Raw genomic sequence first — 16,050 nt, 5'->3', positions numbered from 1 at the left:
CTCGCGAAGTAGATCATGAGATCAAGTTAACCCCTGGAGCTCAGCCAGTGGCCCACGTGCATGCAAAATGCTAGTCCCTGAAGCCATAGAACTTAAGGAGCAATTAAGATAACAATTTAGAGTAGGGATTCGTCAGACCCAGTGTCTCACCTGGGGGTGCGTCCGTTCTCTTTCAAAAGAAGAAAGATGGAACGTTAAGACTCTGTATTGACTACAGAGGATTGAATCAATTAAGAATTAAAATAAGTATCCTTTCCCTAGGATTGATGAACTTCTGGATCGGTTAAGTGGAACCCAAATGTTCGCAAAGATAGATCTCAAATCTAAGTACTACCAGATCAGAATCAAGGAACAGGACATCTTGAAGATAACATTCAATACTCGCTATGGGCATTACGAGTTCACAGTCATGCCATTTGGATGGACTAATGCCCGGCGACATTTAATCATCTTATGTAGGATATTCTCAGAGAATACTTGGATGATTTTTTTCTTGTCTTCTTTGATGATATCTTGGTATACTCAAAGAATGTTGTAGATCATGAAGATCATGTGCGGTACATTACCACTTCATCAGGAGAGATTCTTGGTGTGGGAGACATTGACTTGGCCTACGTCAGCACACAGGATCAGGTCGCTGACATCTTCACAAAGGCCTTGGGAGCAAAGAAGCTCCGCTGATTTTAAGATATGCTTGGAGGTTATGAGCTAGAGTTGAGCTTGAGGGGGAGTGTTGAGATGTCAAGCTCAACATGAGTTGACACTCACAAGGTGCTTGCATGACCGTTCAACATTTACATCACTGGTGGGTTTGGTAGCTGGCACCAACATATCTTTGCGAGAGATTCTACAACTAGACTACACCAACTAGTCCACATCTATACACTCCTCTTAGCGTGTTCACATTATGGACTGCTTGTATATACTCTATTATGTGTGTTAGTCACTTTATCTTCTTTGTAGACCTCTTTTGTTGTGTGAAGAAGAAGAAGAATTTTCAGCCTCTCACCTTGTGTTCTCTTCTAGGGTTTGTGTGAGTGTGTGTGAGCTTGCAAGAGCTCAAGCTCTCTTCCCCCCTACATCTTTTCACATGTCTCAACATCAAGTAGAATATTTAACTTCACCTTATTTACAAAAGAGAAAATTATATATAAATATATCACTTCATCTTTGAAAATCCTAGAGGTGATGATACTATACAAACATAGTTCATCTAAAAAAGAATCGGATGGTGCAGAGCATGGCGTGATGCCTTAAAAAGAACCCATCCTAGAGAGAGAGACTTCACTCTCACCCTGCATTTTTGGCGTGTCTCACTACCATGGCCGCTCGTGAAGGAAAAGAAGAAGCTGCTGCCATTACCGCCGCCACCGCCGCCAAGAAGCTCAACCCCTTCCTTGTGAGAAAGTTGGCACTATAGAGAGAAGAGGGGGGGCAGAAGAAGCGGCCATGTTGTTCTGGCGGTGTGTGATGCCCCTCTTTGCTGGTTACTTCATCATGTGCCACTACCACCGACCAAGGGCATGTGCTGGTGCAGCATGAGTCTTATGGGGAAATCTGGGGCTAGCGCCAGGTCATAGCTTGCAAGCAGGGAGAAGGTGGGGAAGGGCATCAGCTCATCTTCTCAAAGTAAGGCACAAGAATAATAAAGTACCCTACGGTCTATCCGGACCAATGATGGTTTTCTAAGACACAGTACACATGGCACATGCATAGTGTGACTGATGATGGTTTTCTCTCTTGGAAGAAGCCTATGTGTGGGGCTCTAGCATGCATCTCACTCCATAACGCAACCATGAGGGGAACCTACTAGTACCTTTATTTTTGGGTGTGGGTGTGGAGGGGGATTGAGGATATACTCTGTTCCATCCAAGCAACGGCTTGCCAACCGTATCTTTGGCCATGGAAACTACATATTCTCCTTTTGGTATCGGGGGAAGGGGGGGCAACTGTTCATCTAGAGACCGGCTTAACGCAACCGTGGGGAGCCTACTAGTTACCTTTATTTTTGGGTGTGGGTGTGGAGGGGGACTGAGGATATACTCTGTTCCATCTAAGCAACGGCTTGCCAACTATATCTTTGGCCATGGAAACTACATATTCTCGTTTTGGTATCGGGGGAAGGGGGCCAACTATTCATCTGGAGACTCGCTTGCAACAAGTCATCAGCATGAAAACTATGCCTACCTATCTCTCCCCATGCCTCCTCTTCCTCTGCCTCCTCTCTCTCTCTCACTAGCTATAGCCAACACCGGCACCGACAACCCCTATAAGGTAAATTTTGCCCCATCTTTCCTTTGGGTTGGAGCCTTGTACTCAACATCAATTTTGATCAGAAGAAGAAGGCGATGTAGTTTCTTAAACCCTAATCCTCTTATAAAGAGAGAGAGAGAGAGAGAGAGAGAGAGAGAGATGCACCAATCTTTTTGGTAAGAAAGTTGTGTGTACCTATGTGTGGATCACGTGATTTTTATGAGGTTATCTTATGGTTCACACACACAATGTATGAAAGGTGTCCATGATGCCCTTCGTGTCCAGAGTGCAAGGAAAATCAATTTACCTGTCATCCATGGCTTGAAGTATACCCTGCCGGTATTCACAGGTGTATGAAGACGCACAACACTACAAGAGAATCATTGTTTTTCAACGCTTAGTTTCCACACCTAGTCGCGTCGTCGATATGTGCGTCGAAAGAGGTGTCGAAATATGTGTGGAAAAATGCGTCGAAATAACTGTCAAAATATGCGTGGAAAAAGTTGTTGGAATAAGCTTCGAAATAACAGTCGAAATTTTTCTTTTTAAAAAAAATTAAATTTATATATAATATTTGCTAGTTCCCATCCTAGGGTGTGTTTTAGCCTTCTCTTTCTACTTCTTTGCAAAAGCATGTGTCTATGAGAGAGAGAGAGAGAGAGAGAGAGAGAGAGAGAGAGAGAGAGATGATCAGAGAGAAAGAGATATAAAGAGAGAGAGAAAGAGAGAGAGAGAGAGAGAGGGGGGGGGGAGCCGAGGGAGAGAGGAGGGTATAACTTCCATCATGCTCTTTGAAGGAAAAAAAATGCTAGCTCCTCCTCCTCATCACTAAGGTGCAATTAAGAAAGTGCTCTATTTTACAATGAAATTAAAATTCATCATCAACTTGCTCATCCTCAGCGAGATCCATGGCTCCAATTAAATCTATTTCTAGAAATAATCCATCATTGTTGTCAAAATCAGTGGAGCCTGTTGTCAATTAGTAGTAGAAGATAATTCATCCATGTCGCCATCCTCTTCTAGCTCTTGCATGAGAGCTGTCGATGCATCATGATCATACTCAGCTTGAATCTCTTCTTCTTCTGGATTATCTCTAGTGTCTGTTTCTCGTTCAAGATGTATTTTCTCAATGAGTACACCTTCATCCGATCCTAATCCCGTGTGAGCCTCACCTACTTCCTCAACTAGTATGTCTTCTTCTTTTTCTTCTTGTTGTTCAATAGGTGTGCTAGTGGTGTATGCTCAACCATCACATGATCTAGGGGGAGTTCAATAGGTGTTAGTGGTGTATGCTCAACCATCACATGATCTTTCCTCTCTTTCCTCTATTATTATTACACCCTTGGATGCTGGGGATTGTTTTGTAGATTTGCACATAAGCATTATGCATAATGCTCATTCAGGCTTTATGCATAATGCTTTATGCATAAGCCTCATGCATAGCTTTATGGATAAGGCCTCATGCATAAGCTTTATGCATAAGGCCTTATACATAATGCTTTATGCATAAGCCTCATGCATAGCTTTATGCATAATGCTTTATGCATAATGAATGTTGAGGGATAATTCATGTGTATGCTCTTATTAAAGTGTCCATGTGGGCTTTTTTATGTGTGTGTAGAAACATGTCTCGCACTCCAGATGAGGCACTGGCTTACTCTCCATCCTTCTCTCCATATGCCATGTCGCCTGACGAGTTCATGGGTTTTTTAGCACAAGCCACGCCCGAGTAAAGAGTGATGGCACAATAATATTTTGGGAGAGGGGCGGGCACTTCGGCCGCACCATCGGGCACCACCACCGCTAACCCTAGTTCACCTGTAGAAACACCACAAAGAGCCGCTAGAACCCCTCCCTCAGGTCGCTCATCCACTCGCAGAGCACAACGCTCGAGTAGTGGAGGTGGAGGCGGTTGTTATCCAAGTGGGGGCATGGATGGGTCTATGCCCCCACGTGAGCATCCTTCCCCATCTAGCACCAGAGGCACTCCATGCTCACGATCATCGTCGTGACATTTCAACACACAGCCCACACTCGCCAATAGAGAAAATTTTTACACAATTGTCAATGCCAATGTGGTTTTGGATAATGTCGGGCAGCAAGAGATGAAGAGCTGCATCCGCGAGCTTTGCCACATTGTCTTTGCAAATGACTTTATGACTTTATGGTGGCCAAAGTTGGATAAAGACAAGAAAGATAGAGTCATAAATCAAATCAAGGATGAGTACAAGCCGGTCGGCGATAGTGATATCGTCCCCATAAGAAGGTGGATAAAGGACCACATGGTGGACGTCATGAAACATTGGCAGGGAGATGTGACTAGGAGAGTGAAGGCAGGGGGGGTGAGAAGCCTTGGTACATGAGCACCAAGGATTGGAATGAGGAGAGGCAAAAGCATGCTCGAAATCCCCAACGCTACAAGCAACAAGAGGATGCAGCCAAAGCCCGAATGGAGAGCGTAGGAAGCTCTCACTTTGGAAGCGGCGGTTGGGACGCATTCCATGTCTACTTTGTAAGTATCAACATTTATCTTGTATCTTTCATTTGATGTTATGTCTACTTTGTAAGTATCAACGCTTATCTTGTTGTTGTTCAATAGGTGCTAGTGGTGTATGCTCAACCATCACATGATCTTTCCTCTCTTTCCTCTATTATTATTGCACCCTTGGGTGCTGGGGATTTGTTTTGTAGATTTGCGCATAAGCATTATGCATAATGCTCATTCATGCTTTATGCATAAGCCTCAAGCATTGCTTTATGCATAAGGCCTCATGCGTATGCATAATACTTTATGCATAAGGCTCAAGCATTGCTTTATGCATAAGGCCTCATGCGTATGCATAATACTTTATGCATAAGGCCTTATGCATAAGCTTTATGCATAATGAATGTTGAGGGATAATTCATGTGTATGCTCTTATTAAAGTGTCTATGTGGGCTTTGTTATGTGTGTGTAGAAACATGTCTCGCACTCCAGATGAGACACCGGCTTACTTTCCATCCTTCTCTCCATATGCCATGTCGCCTAACCAGTTCATGGGTTTTTTAGTGCAAGCCACGCTCGAGCAAAGAGGGATGGCACAACAATATTTTAGGAGAGGGGTGGGCACTTCGGCTCTGCACCATCGAGAACCACCACTGCTAAGTTCTAACCCTAGTTTACTTGTAGAAACCCCACAAAGAGCCGCTAGAACCCCTCCCTCAGGTCGCTTGTCCACTCGCAGAGCACAATGCTCAAGTAGTGGAGGTGGAGGCGGTTGTTGTCCAAGTGGGGGCACAGATGGGTCTACGCCCCCACGTGAGCATCCTTCCCCATCTAGTGCCAGAAGCACTCCATGCTCGCGATCATCGCAACATTTCGACACACAGCCCACACCCACGCCACCGATGGAGAAAAGTTTTACACAATTGTCAATGGCAATGTGGTTTTGGATAATGTCGGGCAAGAGACGAAGAGCCGTATCCACGAGCTTTGCCACATTGTCTTGCAAATGACTTCATGGCCAAAGTTGGATAAAGACAAGAAAGATAGAGTCATAAATCAAATCAAGGATGAGTACAAGCTGGCTGGCGGTAGTGATGTCGTCTCCATAAGGTGAATAAAGGACCACATGGTGGACGTCATGAAACATTGGCGGGGAGATGTGACTGGGAGAGTGAAGGCAGAGGGTGAGACGCCTTGGTACATGAGCACCGAGGATTGGAATGAGGAGAGGCAAAAGCATGCTCGAAATCCCCAATGCTACAAGCAATAAGAGGATGCGGCCAAAGCCCGAATGGAGAGCATAGGAAGCTCTCACCTTGGAAGCGGCGGTTGGGACGCAATCCATGTCTACTTTGTAAGAATCAACATTTATTTTATATGTTTCATTTGATGTTATGTCTACATTGTAAGTATCAACGCTTATCTTGTTGTTTTAGTACTTTTAGAATCAAGTGGTTGGTCTCGACAGGCAACGGGAGAAGAGGAGGACATTGCTCGCCCGCCATAACACATACTTTCTTTTGGAGAAGCTTGAGCGAGAAGGCGCCTACCTCAATTGGGAGCGCATTGTAGATATGGTAAGTGTGCGGCAAGCCTTAACCTTATGATTTGTATACTTGCTTTGCCTTGTCATGTTAGATCATTGTTTTGGTATACCAAAAAAAGCGTCTTGTATGGTTTTTGCAAGGACCAATTGCTGATCCTGAGTGAGGGCTCCGCATAGAGTGGCCTTGCCCATGTCTTTCCCCTTGTACATACACATTTTGGTCAGCTCACATCTTTGTTTGAGCTTGTATAGATTGCATGATGCAAATTTTGGCTTATCTCGTTAGAGCTTGATATGTAAATTTCAATTTTGGCTTATCTCGTCAGAGCTTGATATGTAAAATTCACATCTTGCAATATAAATTGGCCATTGTTTGCACTTGTGTGAATTGTGTACCTACTTTGTAATGTCAAAAACGTTATGGCACTCTCTCTAACTTTTTCAACAAATTTGCTTCGTTCTTCACATCAGAGTACAATTGACTTTGACCGTACTCTATAAATTTGGCATAATGGTGCATCTAGCTACAAGACTGCAGCTGGATGCACCATTATGCCAAAAAAAATTTAATACCTGCACGCGGCAAAATAAGCGGGTCGAAAGTTTCCTGCATCCGTAAATAGCGTCGAAAGTTTCCTACATCCGTCGAAAACAGCATTGAAAGTTTTCTGCATCCATTGAAAATAGCGTCTAAATGACAGTCAAAATAAGTGTCGAAATACGCATCGAAATCGCAGTCGAAATAACCGTCGAAATATCAGTCGAGATAGGCGTCGAAAACACCGTCAAAAATGCGTGGTAAAATTACTTTTTTTGACGCTTATTTCGGCACTTATTTCGACGTTTTTTTCGATGGGTATTTCGACGTTTAGGGGATTTTGAGCTTAGTTCTAAAGCATCGAAAAAAGCGTGGATAATGGCCTCGCCTCTTGTAGTGCAACCTTTTTTAATCCTTGCATAATATTATAAAACAGGGGACTATGGTCTGGTTTGGCCAGAGATGAGTTGATCCTTAGTGCTGGCAGTGAGCCAGGCACATTGCCCGTGTTGTGTTTCTAGAAGCTCCCATTTGCATTTCATTTCTAGACGCTCTCGGGAAGTTGCAAGGGCACCCCATGCAGACTGCATGTTTGCATATGCTTTAGTGATATAAGGATGTTGAGGCAGTCTGGTAAAGGACGAAAACCAAACCATGGTTAAAGCTATGCAGAGATTGAGAGATGATAGATTAGGTGTATGGGGTCCGTTGTATTAAGCTAATGGGGGTAATCACATCATTAGAGGTTTGTGACCATCTCTGTGAATAGCATTGATCAGTCTTTTGGACCGATCTCCGTATGAGATCAAAGGTTTGATGTCCTATATCTTTTCACTAGAGCTCTGAAAACAACCCTCCTCCTCTTTGACCAGCTAAAGGCTGATTAATAGAGGCAATGGGAGCTCTAGATGTATGCAAACAAAGAGGGATGAATTTTCCCATGAAATCTGAAACCCTAGTTGAATGCATGCTTCCATCAGAACCTTACTAGTACAGCCTTTAGGTGATTGATCTTCCAAAACAACTCCCTGCTTTGTCCATACTCTAACCTCAGGTCTTGCACCAACTGGATTTTCAATGAAGGCCACATAGGTATATTTGATTTGTTTCACTTTATTGTACCATCTTTTGGTCCTGGGACCAAACTTTAGTGGTATGCATCTTGGCTTCTACATAGTAAATTTTTATTCACAATGCAAATTTGTAGAGATTTTCTCATTGTTTTCCTATAGAAGCTATAGTAGCGAAATTTGTTTGTTAAAAAGACCATGGGATTGAATTAAAAAGACCATGGGATTGAATTAAGAGAGTCTTGTAGGCATGGGCTTTGCAAGATATTTGGACTCTAGAAGCTTACTAATATTATGCTCAATTAATGACATAGCTGCCCATTTTGAGTCTACTTGTACTAAGGTTACGCACATTAACTTAAGGGTTCTCAAATGCACAATTTGAGTCTAGTTGTACATCAATTGGTAGAAAGTGTGGTACATGAATATAGAGAACGCCGATAACACAAGGAAGAGAACGAAAACATATCAACGAGTTTAGTGCACGTATCAAGGAACAGAAAGAAAACATATCAATGAGTTAATTAGAGCACATAAAAACGAGAAATGAATGGTTCATTTGTTTTTAGGTTGAATTAAAAAGCTCCGAGCTGTCTTCTTAGTAGCCCTTTTCTACCTAGTGTGGCTATTGTCCCCACACCCACGTACATCGAAGTTGGTACTTTATGTGGCTTTGATTGCACAAATATCTATATAGCTATGCCAAGTTGACCTCGGCTCCGAAAACAAAAACAAAAACAAAAACAAAACAAAAGGTTAAACATATATCCATATAGATAGAAACGATGCCTTACAATCAAAGCAACCGACCTCCAAGAAGGAAAGGAGAGGAAAAGTTTTTATTTAATTTAAATAAAGGACTAAATTTAAGGAATAGGAGGTTGGGCCATATCATTGACAAGTTTCTTCCATTGGAGGTTGGAAGAACCGCCAGCCTTGATAGATTTTTGGGCGGCTTTCCGCCAGAGCGAGGTGGCATGTTTAAGCTGTGAAGAGGTGTCTCCTTGCATGAGGGCACGAGCTTGTCGCTCGACCTCGTCTCTGTGTATGAGACCATTGTGGTCCGCCTCCAAATGTAACCCCACATTCTAGGCGTCCACAGAACACCTATTGTTGAGCATTTGGTCTGCAAAGTAGGGCCACCCAAGCATGGGCACCCCGGCGGAGATGCTCTCCAATGTGGAGTTCCAGCCACAATGTGTTAGGAAGCCGCCCACGGCCGGGTGGGTGAGTACTTGGAGCTGGGGTGCCCATTCCACGAAGCATGCACGCCCTTGCACTCTTTCCAGGTAGCCTTTGGGGACGAGGGATGTGTCGCCGTACATGAGGTCCGGTCGGATCACCCAAAGCATAGGTGATTGGCTAGCTTCCAAGCCCAAGGCCAGGTGTTCAAACTGTTGGGCGGACATGACAGCAATGCTCCCAAACGAGACATACAGAACTGATGACCGTTCTCGCCCGTTTAGCCATTTTAGGCAATTGTGGTCTTCTGGCCACAGGGCAGCCGTTCCATACGAGGCTAGCCGCCCGTCTCCACCCTCTTCGAAATACGACAGTGGTAGCAGAGGTCCCACTGTGTATATGGGATTGTTCTCCTCTCTCAAGGCTTCCATTGAACCTTGCTCAAGCTCTTCAAACGTGTTGATTGCAATCCACGTGCTCTCCTTTAGCCTTTGATACGGCTCCAGAAAGGCGTTGAACATGAAGTCTTGCGTATCGTAGGACTGCAAATACGTGTTTAGCTCCGTCACCTTCAGCGGTGGCACTCCTCGCACCCATGTTATTCGCTCAGGCTCTGTAAACGCAGTGGCACAACTTATTAGAAGAGAAATATAGCTTGTTTCCATAATCCTCATTAGAGTATGATTATCTTAATCACTAGCCACTACTAAGCGTAGAAATCAAGGATGGATGTCATCGTGAAGCCCAATCCCGTCCATTAGCTTATATGTGCAGCCTCTCCATTAGTTCAGCAGTTAAAGCCCAGCCCCATTCATTAGCTAATTATACCATTAAATCCAATTCAATCGACTAAATTAATAATTAAAAGCAAGTGCTTCATCTTCTCCGCTATGCAATACATAGGAGAAGGTTAACCCACTTAATCATAAATTTTGCTTTAAATTACTTAGTGATGAAGGCTCACCCTTAGGAGATCGATGCCCTTGATTAACAGCCATGACGGATGCAATGGTACCAGCTGAAGCAGTCCAAAAAGCAAGCCTTCTGAGGCCAAATCTGGTGGCCACATCTTGTGTGAAGTAGAGGTAAAGGTCCGAAATCATGCAGGTGACAGGGGTGTCCTCGGATTGCAGTAGACCTTCCACCAGCTCGTCGAAAACCGGCTTCAAGCTATTGAGAGACTTGGCCAGCTCAACGAGGGTGTCTTGCCCACTGGTGCTCCCGTTCTCTCTCTTGTCCCTTATCTCTGCAAAGCGTATGTCAAGGCCCTGCTCTTCAAAACGGGGCTGCAAATTATTCTTCAGAAGTGCATGATTATGCTGTGTGTTAACAAATGTGATTATGAAGCCTTCTAAAGCAAGCTTTACAGATAAGTGCATCATGGGTCCTACGTGGCATAGAAGGAGCTCTATTAGAGCAAGAGACCAAGGTCAAAGAGAAGAAAGGGGTGGACTCAACAGCTGGAGAGGAAAAAGCATTCTTCACCCGAGGAGGATTCTCACAAGGATGACGACGAGGACGAGGAAGAGGCAGGGAAGGAGGAAGGACCTTCACTTGCCACAACTATGGGAAGCCAGGAAAACATGCAAATCTAGTCTAAAACAAACAAAGGGCTTCTAAAACAAATAAAAGTTGCATGTTCTAGAAAATGCATGCCAACTTGAAAACCTTGTGTGTTTACAACACGAATTGTGTTAAAAACAAGTAGAGAGCTTTCAAAACAAGTTAAAGCTACCTATTTTGGAAAATGAATACAAAGCTCAAAAGCCTTGCATGTTTTCAACACATGTGAAAAAAACACAAGCCTTTCAACTTGGTATTTATTTTTTAAAACAAACAATGATATTCTACTTGTTCTTTGATACAAAAAATTTATATTCTACTTGCCTTTTGGTTTTTTTCTAAAAAGCGCTACCAAAGTTTGAGTTTTCTTGAAATACAATAAGTTGAGCTATAATACACAATTTTTAAATATTTTGGCACCAACATAACATTTGGATTATAGGCATGTCTTTTGAATGTAATCTAAATGTTACCTTGGTGCCAAATTTTTTTTTTTAGTACACAGCTCAAGCTATTGTATTTTTAAAAAATCTTAATTTTTTGTAGCCCCTTTTTAAAGAAAACCCAAAACAAGTCAAATATCTTTGCTTGTTTCAAAAAATGATACCAAGTTGAAAGTCTTTTATGTTTTTACCATAGTTTGTGTTAAAACACAACACAAGTCTTTTGACTTGGTATGAATTCATGTTGACAACACACAAGTCTTTAAACTTGATATCCATATTCTAAAACATGCAAATTTACTTGTTTTGGAAGCTCCCTATCCCATTTTAGAAAAATTGATACCAAGTATCTAATTTCAACGCAATGTGTGTTTTTGTTCATTTTAGAAAATAGGTACCAAGTATCTAGATTTATGTGTTTTCAACACAATTTGGATACTTAGTATCCAAATTTTATGTTTTCAACACAATGTAGATACTTGTTTGGTATCGATTTTACAAGTGCACCTTGACAGAGCTCGGCGAGAGAAAGCAAGATGCCTTCTAAGAAATGTTGCTCCAACCAAAGGAGATGAGCTAGAAGAGTTTTTTCTTCCTGGTGGACAAGAAAGTAAAGCAGCATCCTATAAAGTGATTTGTGGGGATGTAGATAATCTTCAGAATATCATTCCAAAGAAAGATTACAGTCTTGTTATTACCGACATCCAGGGATTTCACTGACGTAAACGAGAACATGTGAACATGTTAATAACATATGTTAATAACACAAAAAATCTTGTGATCACATGTTATATTCACAAAGCTTTCATAAGGGCCTAAAAAAATTATCTTTGTCGGGCATAAAAAATCTTCTTAGGTGGCCACTGACCTGCTATTATGTGAAGATGGTAACATGAGAACATGTGAATAGCTTATTCCCATGTGTAGCCAAGCTTTTAAGGGGTTCCCAAATGGCAAGTGACCTGTTATTTTGTGAACGGTAACATGAGAACATGTGAATAACTTGTTCACATGTGTTATTATCACAAAAAATCTTGTGATCACGTGAATATTAAATCCCTGCCGACATCCCATATGGTTTTAATATGAGTGGTTCTATAAATGATGAGAGAGAATATACCTATCAAGAAATTCAAAAGATGTTGTAGAATTTTCAAGTGTGGTAACTACATCAAATATGTGGAGATTTGTGATCTTTCAGAGGCTCCACTAGCCAAGCTCCATCAGCTAATTGCAGCTCTAAGAAAAGAAGCACATGGTCTAGAGTATCTTGTTTAGTATGATTTCAAGAAATTATGTTTTTAGTTTCTTTTCATTATTTTTCAAACACTTTAGATTTATGTTTTACTAATTTGATTGTAGGGTCAAAACAAATATAGATCATACTCGTGGTTTTCATTTCAAAAGTTCCTTTGAAATGCTCATGGTTGTCTATTGTGATGACATTAAGCAAAGACGTTTTAAAGCACATGTCAATGAGTCTAGATGCTCCAATGTGCTTTCTTTTCCTGAAGTAACTAGGAAACTAAGGCATGTGACTGAGTCCAAAGCCTTGGTGAATCCCTACTAGAAGCCTCAGCACTTGATTAATCGTTCGATTGACCTATTTTCTATGCCAGATGATTGGATACTTGAATTGTTGTCTAGAACTAGTATACACTTATTCTTGCTTTAAAAAATCATGTTTAAGTATATACTTTCTTATTATTGATAGTGTGTTAGTTCTTATATTCATTTTTTCAAAACTACAGATACAACTGTGACATGTGCAATTAAGAGAAAGAGAAACTGTGTTGCAACAATTAAAAAGGATGAGATCCAAGTAGACTTTATTCCTATGCATGTAAATGGTGCTATGGAACTACCAAATAAAGATCAAGAGGTGGGAGAAGTCTCCATTGATGCTAATGAGAAGTTTCATTCAGCATCAAAAGAATCTATGCCTTCCCTCGCTAATGAGCCTAGGGATTAGCATCTCTACTAGAAAATGAAAATTTTACTTTGACGCTCCCTGGTCCCCAAGGAGAAGAAAATAATGATCAATCCAATGAAGAAGCAGAGGAAGAACCAGATCAAGTACTAGATGTTTAGATTTTGAGTCTATTACTTTATATAATCTAGTTTATCATCACTCTACTACTTTACATACTTTAGTTTATTGCTCTGCGAAACCTTCAACAAGTTTTATCTCATCTTTTTAGAGAGAACTTTTATTTCATATTATTTGTATTGGCTTTGCTATTTGGGTCTAGAAATAGATCCAAGCATGATTTGTAGGGTTTTTCATAATTTATAGAGCTTATGATGTTATCTATTCTAATCTTTTTTTATCACTTGTGAAGTAATGTGTATATTTGTGTATAGTGGTAAAATTTGTTCCAAGAAAGTTCATTTAAAAAAGTCTCTTTCATTTATGAAATTTATAAAATAAATTTTAATTAAAAATTTTTGGTTTTTCTTTAAGTTGTGGGGACTTCTACTATCCTGTTTAAAAATTCAAGTTGTTTTTATGTCAAACATTATCAGCTTATAATGTAGTTTTTTAATGAACACATGGAATTCTAGATGTGCTTTCAAAAAAAGTGTGTTTTTAAGCTATTTTTGAAGTTTGCGAGGGACACATTTTCCCTTTCCACCTTAGAGTGCCTTCTCAAAATGAGCCTTCCTATAAGATTTTAGGGCATCTGTGATACCTACTCCAGAGTACATTGTGGATATCTCATGCATGTCGGCTCTACAGTAGGTGAGCCCGCCTCCAACTTCCCATACAATTGTAGCATGTACTCGGTCAATTGGAACCAGTACACATGATGATGGATCCACACGAAGAACGGTTTGTCAGATGGCAGAATCCGGGCATCCCTCATAGCAAACTTGCCCCCACTAGCCAATATGTCAAGGAGTCCACATTTCCTGTATTGTGAATAAGCATTATGTTTCTACCTACATAATTAAAAAACATTGATGTGTCTAGAGAGTTAGAGATCTTACTCTCCATTTGAAATATGTGCTCGAGCAATCTCTACTAGCTTCGGAGTAGTGAATTTGCTAGCCTTTTCACCCTAGCCCTGGTATGAGATCACTTTTTTGAAAAACTCTTTTCCACAGTCAGGGTTGGCAATTTGTGTCAGCTCATATCCTCTTTTAGGAAATAGTGCCTTTGTCTCCTTGAGGGTATCTCTGCAGTTATTGTCAAACATTTCTACATTCAGCCGATATTCTATACTCCCTCGCTCAGCCAAGCCATTGATCTTGTCTTGGTACGTGGCATCAAACTCTGACTGCAATGCGTTTACGTTTAAGAAACATATTTTGAAATCAAAACATAGCTTTATTGTGGTTTGAGAAAGAGGCACGCACACACCTTGAAAACTAATTGTGACGACAGGAGTGCCATGGGAAGCTTCAACCACTTGGATCTGTTAGGTCCCTAATGAGGAAGTTCTTTCTGGGCCCATGCACGATCAATGTCATTAAAATTTGACAACCATGATTGTGGATCAGTAAGACCCACACGCTGCATCCATAAATATATTATGTGTCGTTGTGTTCATCACATGAATGGTAGTGACCCTGGAAATTTTGCATGCATATAAAACAAGGATAAATGATGACATATACAATGTTTGTTCATTTGATACACATAAAAACAATGTACAATCCACTTACTTGTTGATCATGTGCAGCATCAACAAGAAGTTTGCCTCCTCCTCCTCAAGGAATCCGACCACTCTGCAATTCACCTTGGGAATCCTCTCTCTTTCAAGTCGATTGGTATTTGCCCATTCTTGCCAAGCTTTGAGTTGATGGTTTCCATCCCAAACAACAAACATCTTCCCAAAAATGTGTTTCCATCCTTCAATCTCCTCTATTATCGTGTTAAACACACCTAACAACAATAGGTCGTGACCGAGAACTTCGACGACGATTAAATGAAATGAACGCTTTGCCAGGGAATCCCTCAGAGACAATGAGTGCTGCCATTGTCAATTGGTATGTGCTCTCCTCGGCGATGCTTTTGATTAACCCCTTGATGGACTCCTCGTTCATACAGATTACTGGGTTTGCAAAGGAGGTGATAAAGTGGTAAAAGTGGTACTCTAGGGGAAGGTGGTTATGATTATCGACCAAGTGGTTCTCCAACCAATTCATGGAGATGTGTTGATCAACCACTTTCCCAAAACTCTCTTTTACAGACTCCTCTTCTTCAATAATCATGGCACTACTTCTGGCCTCACGATTGCTTGCGAGCGTTGAAGAACCAACCCCAGAGTCAACGCGATTGAGAGGTGTTCATACCTCGCTTGATGTGGTCACTTGTGATATGCCCAAATCTTGTCATAGTGCAATCTTATCTTGATTTTTGATGAACCCCTTCGATTTGCAAATGAGTCCGTGGAGGCATTTTGTCTTGAAAGTTAGATGTTTGAAAGATGCCGCCTTCAAAAATTAAACATAAGCTTTTTCAACCAGATTCTTTCTTTTTTTGAATTAATTTTTAAATATGATTAGTAATTAACATACGTCATTTTTTTTATTGATATACAACCATTATTAATAATAATGCTTAAATTAATCCTTAATCATGATTAATTATTGATCCAAGAAATTCATTATTTCAAATAAGATGTGATGTAACTCTGTAAATTAACATTGCATTAAATATGCACATAATTTCTTAATATTTGGTAATTATTATGCCATTTATATTAATCACAAGAAGAATACCTCAAGAATTTGAATGATTGAATCAACTTAGGTTGTGGAACGTGTTGTTGTAGTGTAGAGAACCTTTAATCCATCACCTCGTCACTCCTTATACACCACCAGATTCTCTAATTGATGGATTAATGTGTTGGGGACAAGTTGAGGGAAGAGAGGGGACGATTTAGGGAGGAGAGGGGAGTGATTTGAGGGAGAGGAGGGAACAATTTAGGGAGGAGAGGGGAGATAGTTGAGGGAGAAGAGGA

General features: G+C 41.1%; 1 protein-coding gene across 1 annotated transcript; it reads right to left on the bottom strand.

Moving 5' to 3' along the window:
- Positions 1–8,429: 8,429 nt before the first annotated feature.
- LOC147617208 (7-deoxyloganetin glucosyltransferase-like) lies at positions 8,430–10,464 on the bottom strand. Its single transcript, XM_086776817.1, has 2 exons — positions 10,039–10,464; positions 8,430–9,687 (listed from the first exon to the last, which is right to left on the bottom strand). Exons 1-2 carry the CDS (start codon positions 10,454–10,456, stop codon positions 8,981–8,983), a joined length of 1,125 nt encoding a protein of 374 aa, XP_086632943.1. The 5' UTR covers positions 10,457–10,464; the 3' UTR covers positions 8,430–8,980.
- Positions 10,465–16,050: the final 5,586 nt, after the last annotated feature.

Source organism: Cibotium barometz, chromosome 37, assembly GCF_041138505.1.
Source record: "Cibotium barometz isolate CiBa-2024 chromosome 37, ASM4113850v1, whole genome shotgun sequence".
Taxonomy (NCBI): Eukaryota; Viridiplantae; Streptophyta; class Polypodiopsida; order Cyatheales; family Cibotiaceae; genus Cibotium; species Cibotium barometz.
The sequence above is the reverse complement of the archived record's forward strand: the minus strand, read 5'-3'. Positions and strand labels throughout refer to the sequence as shown.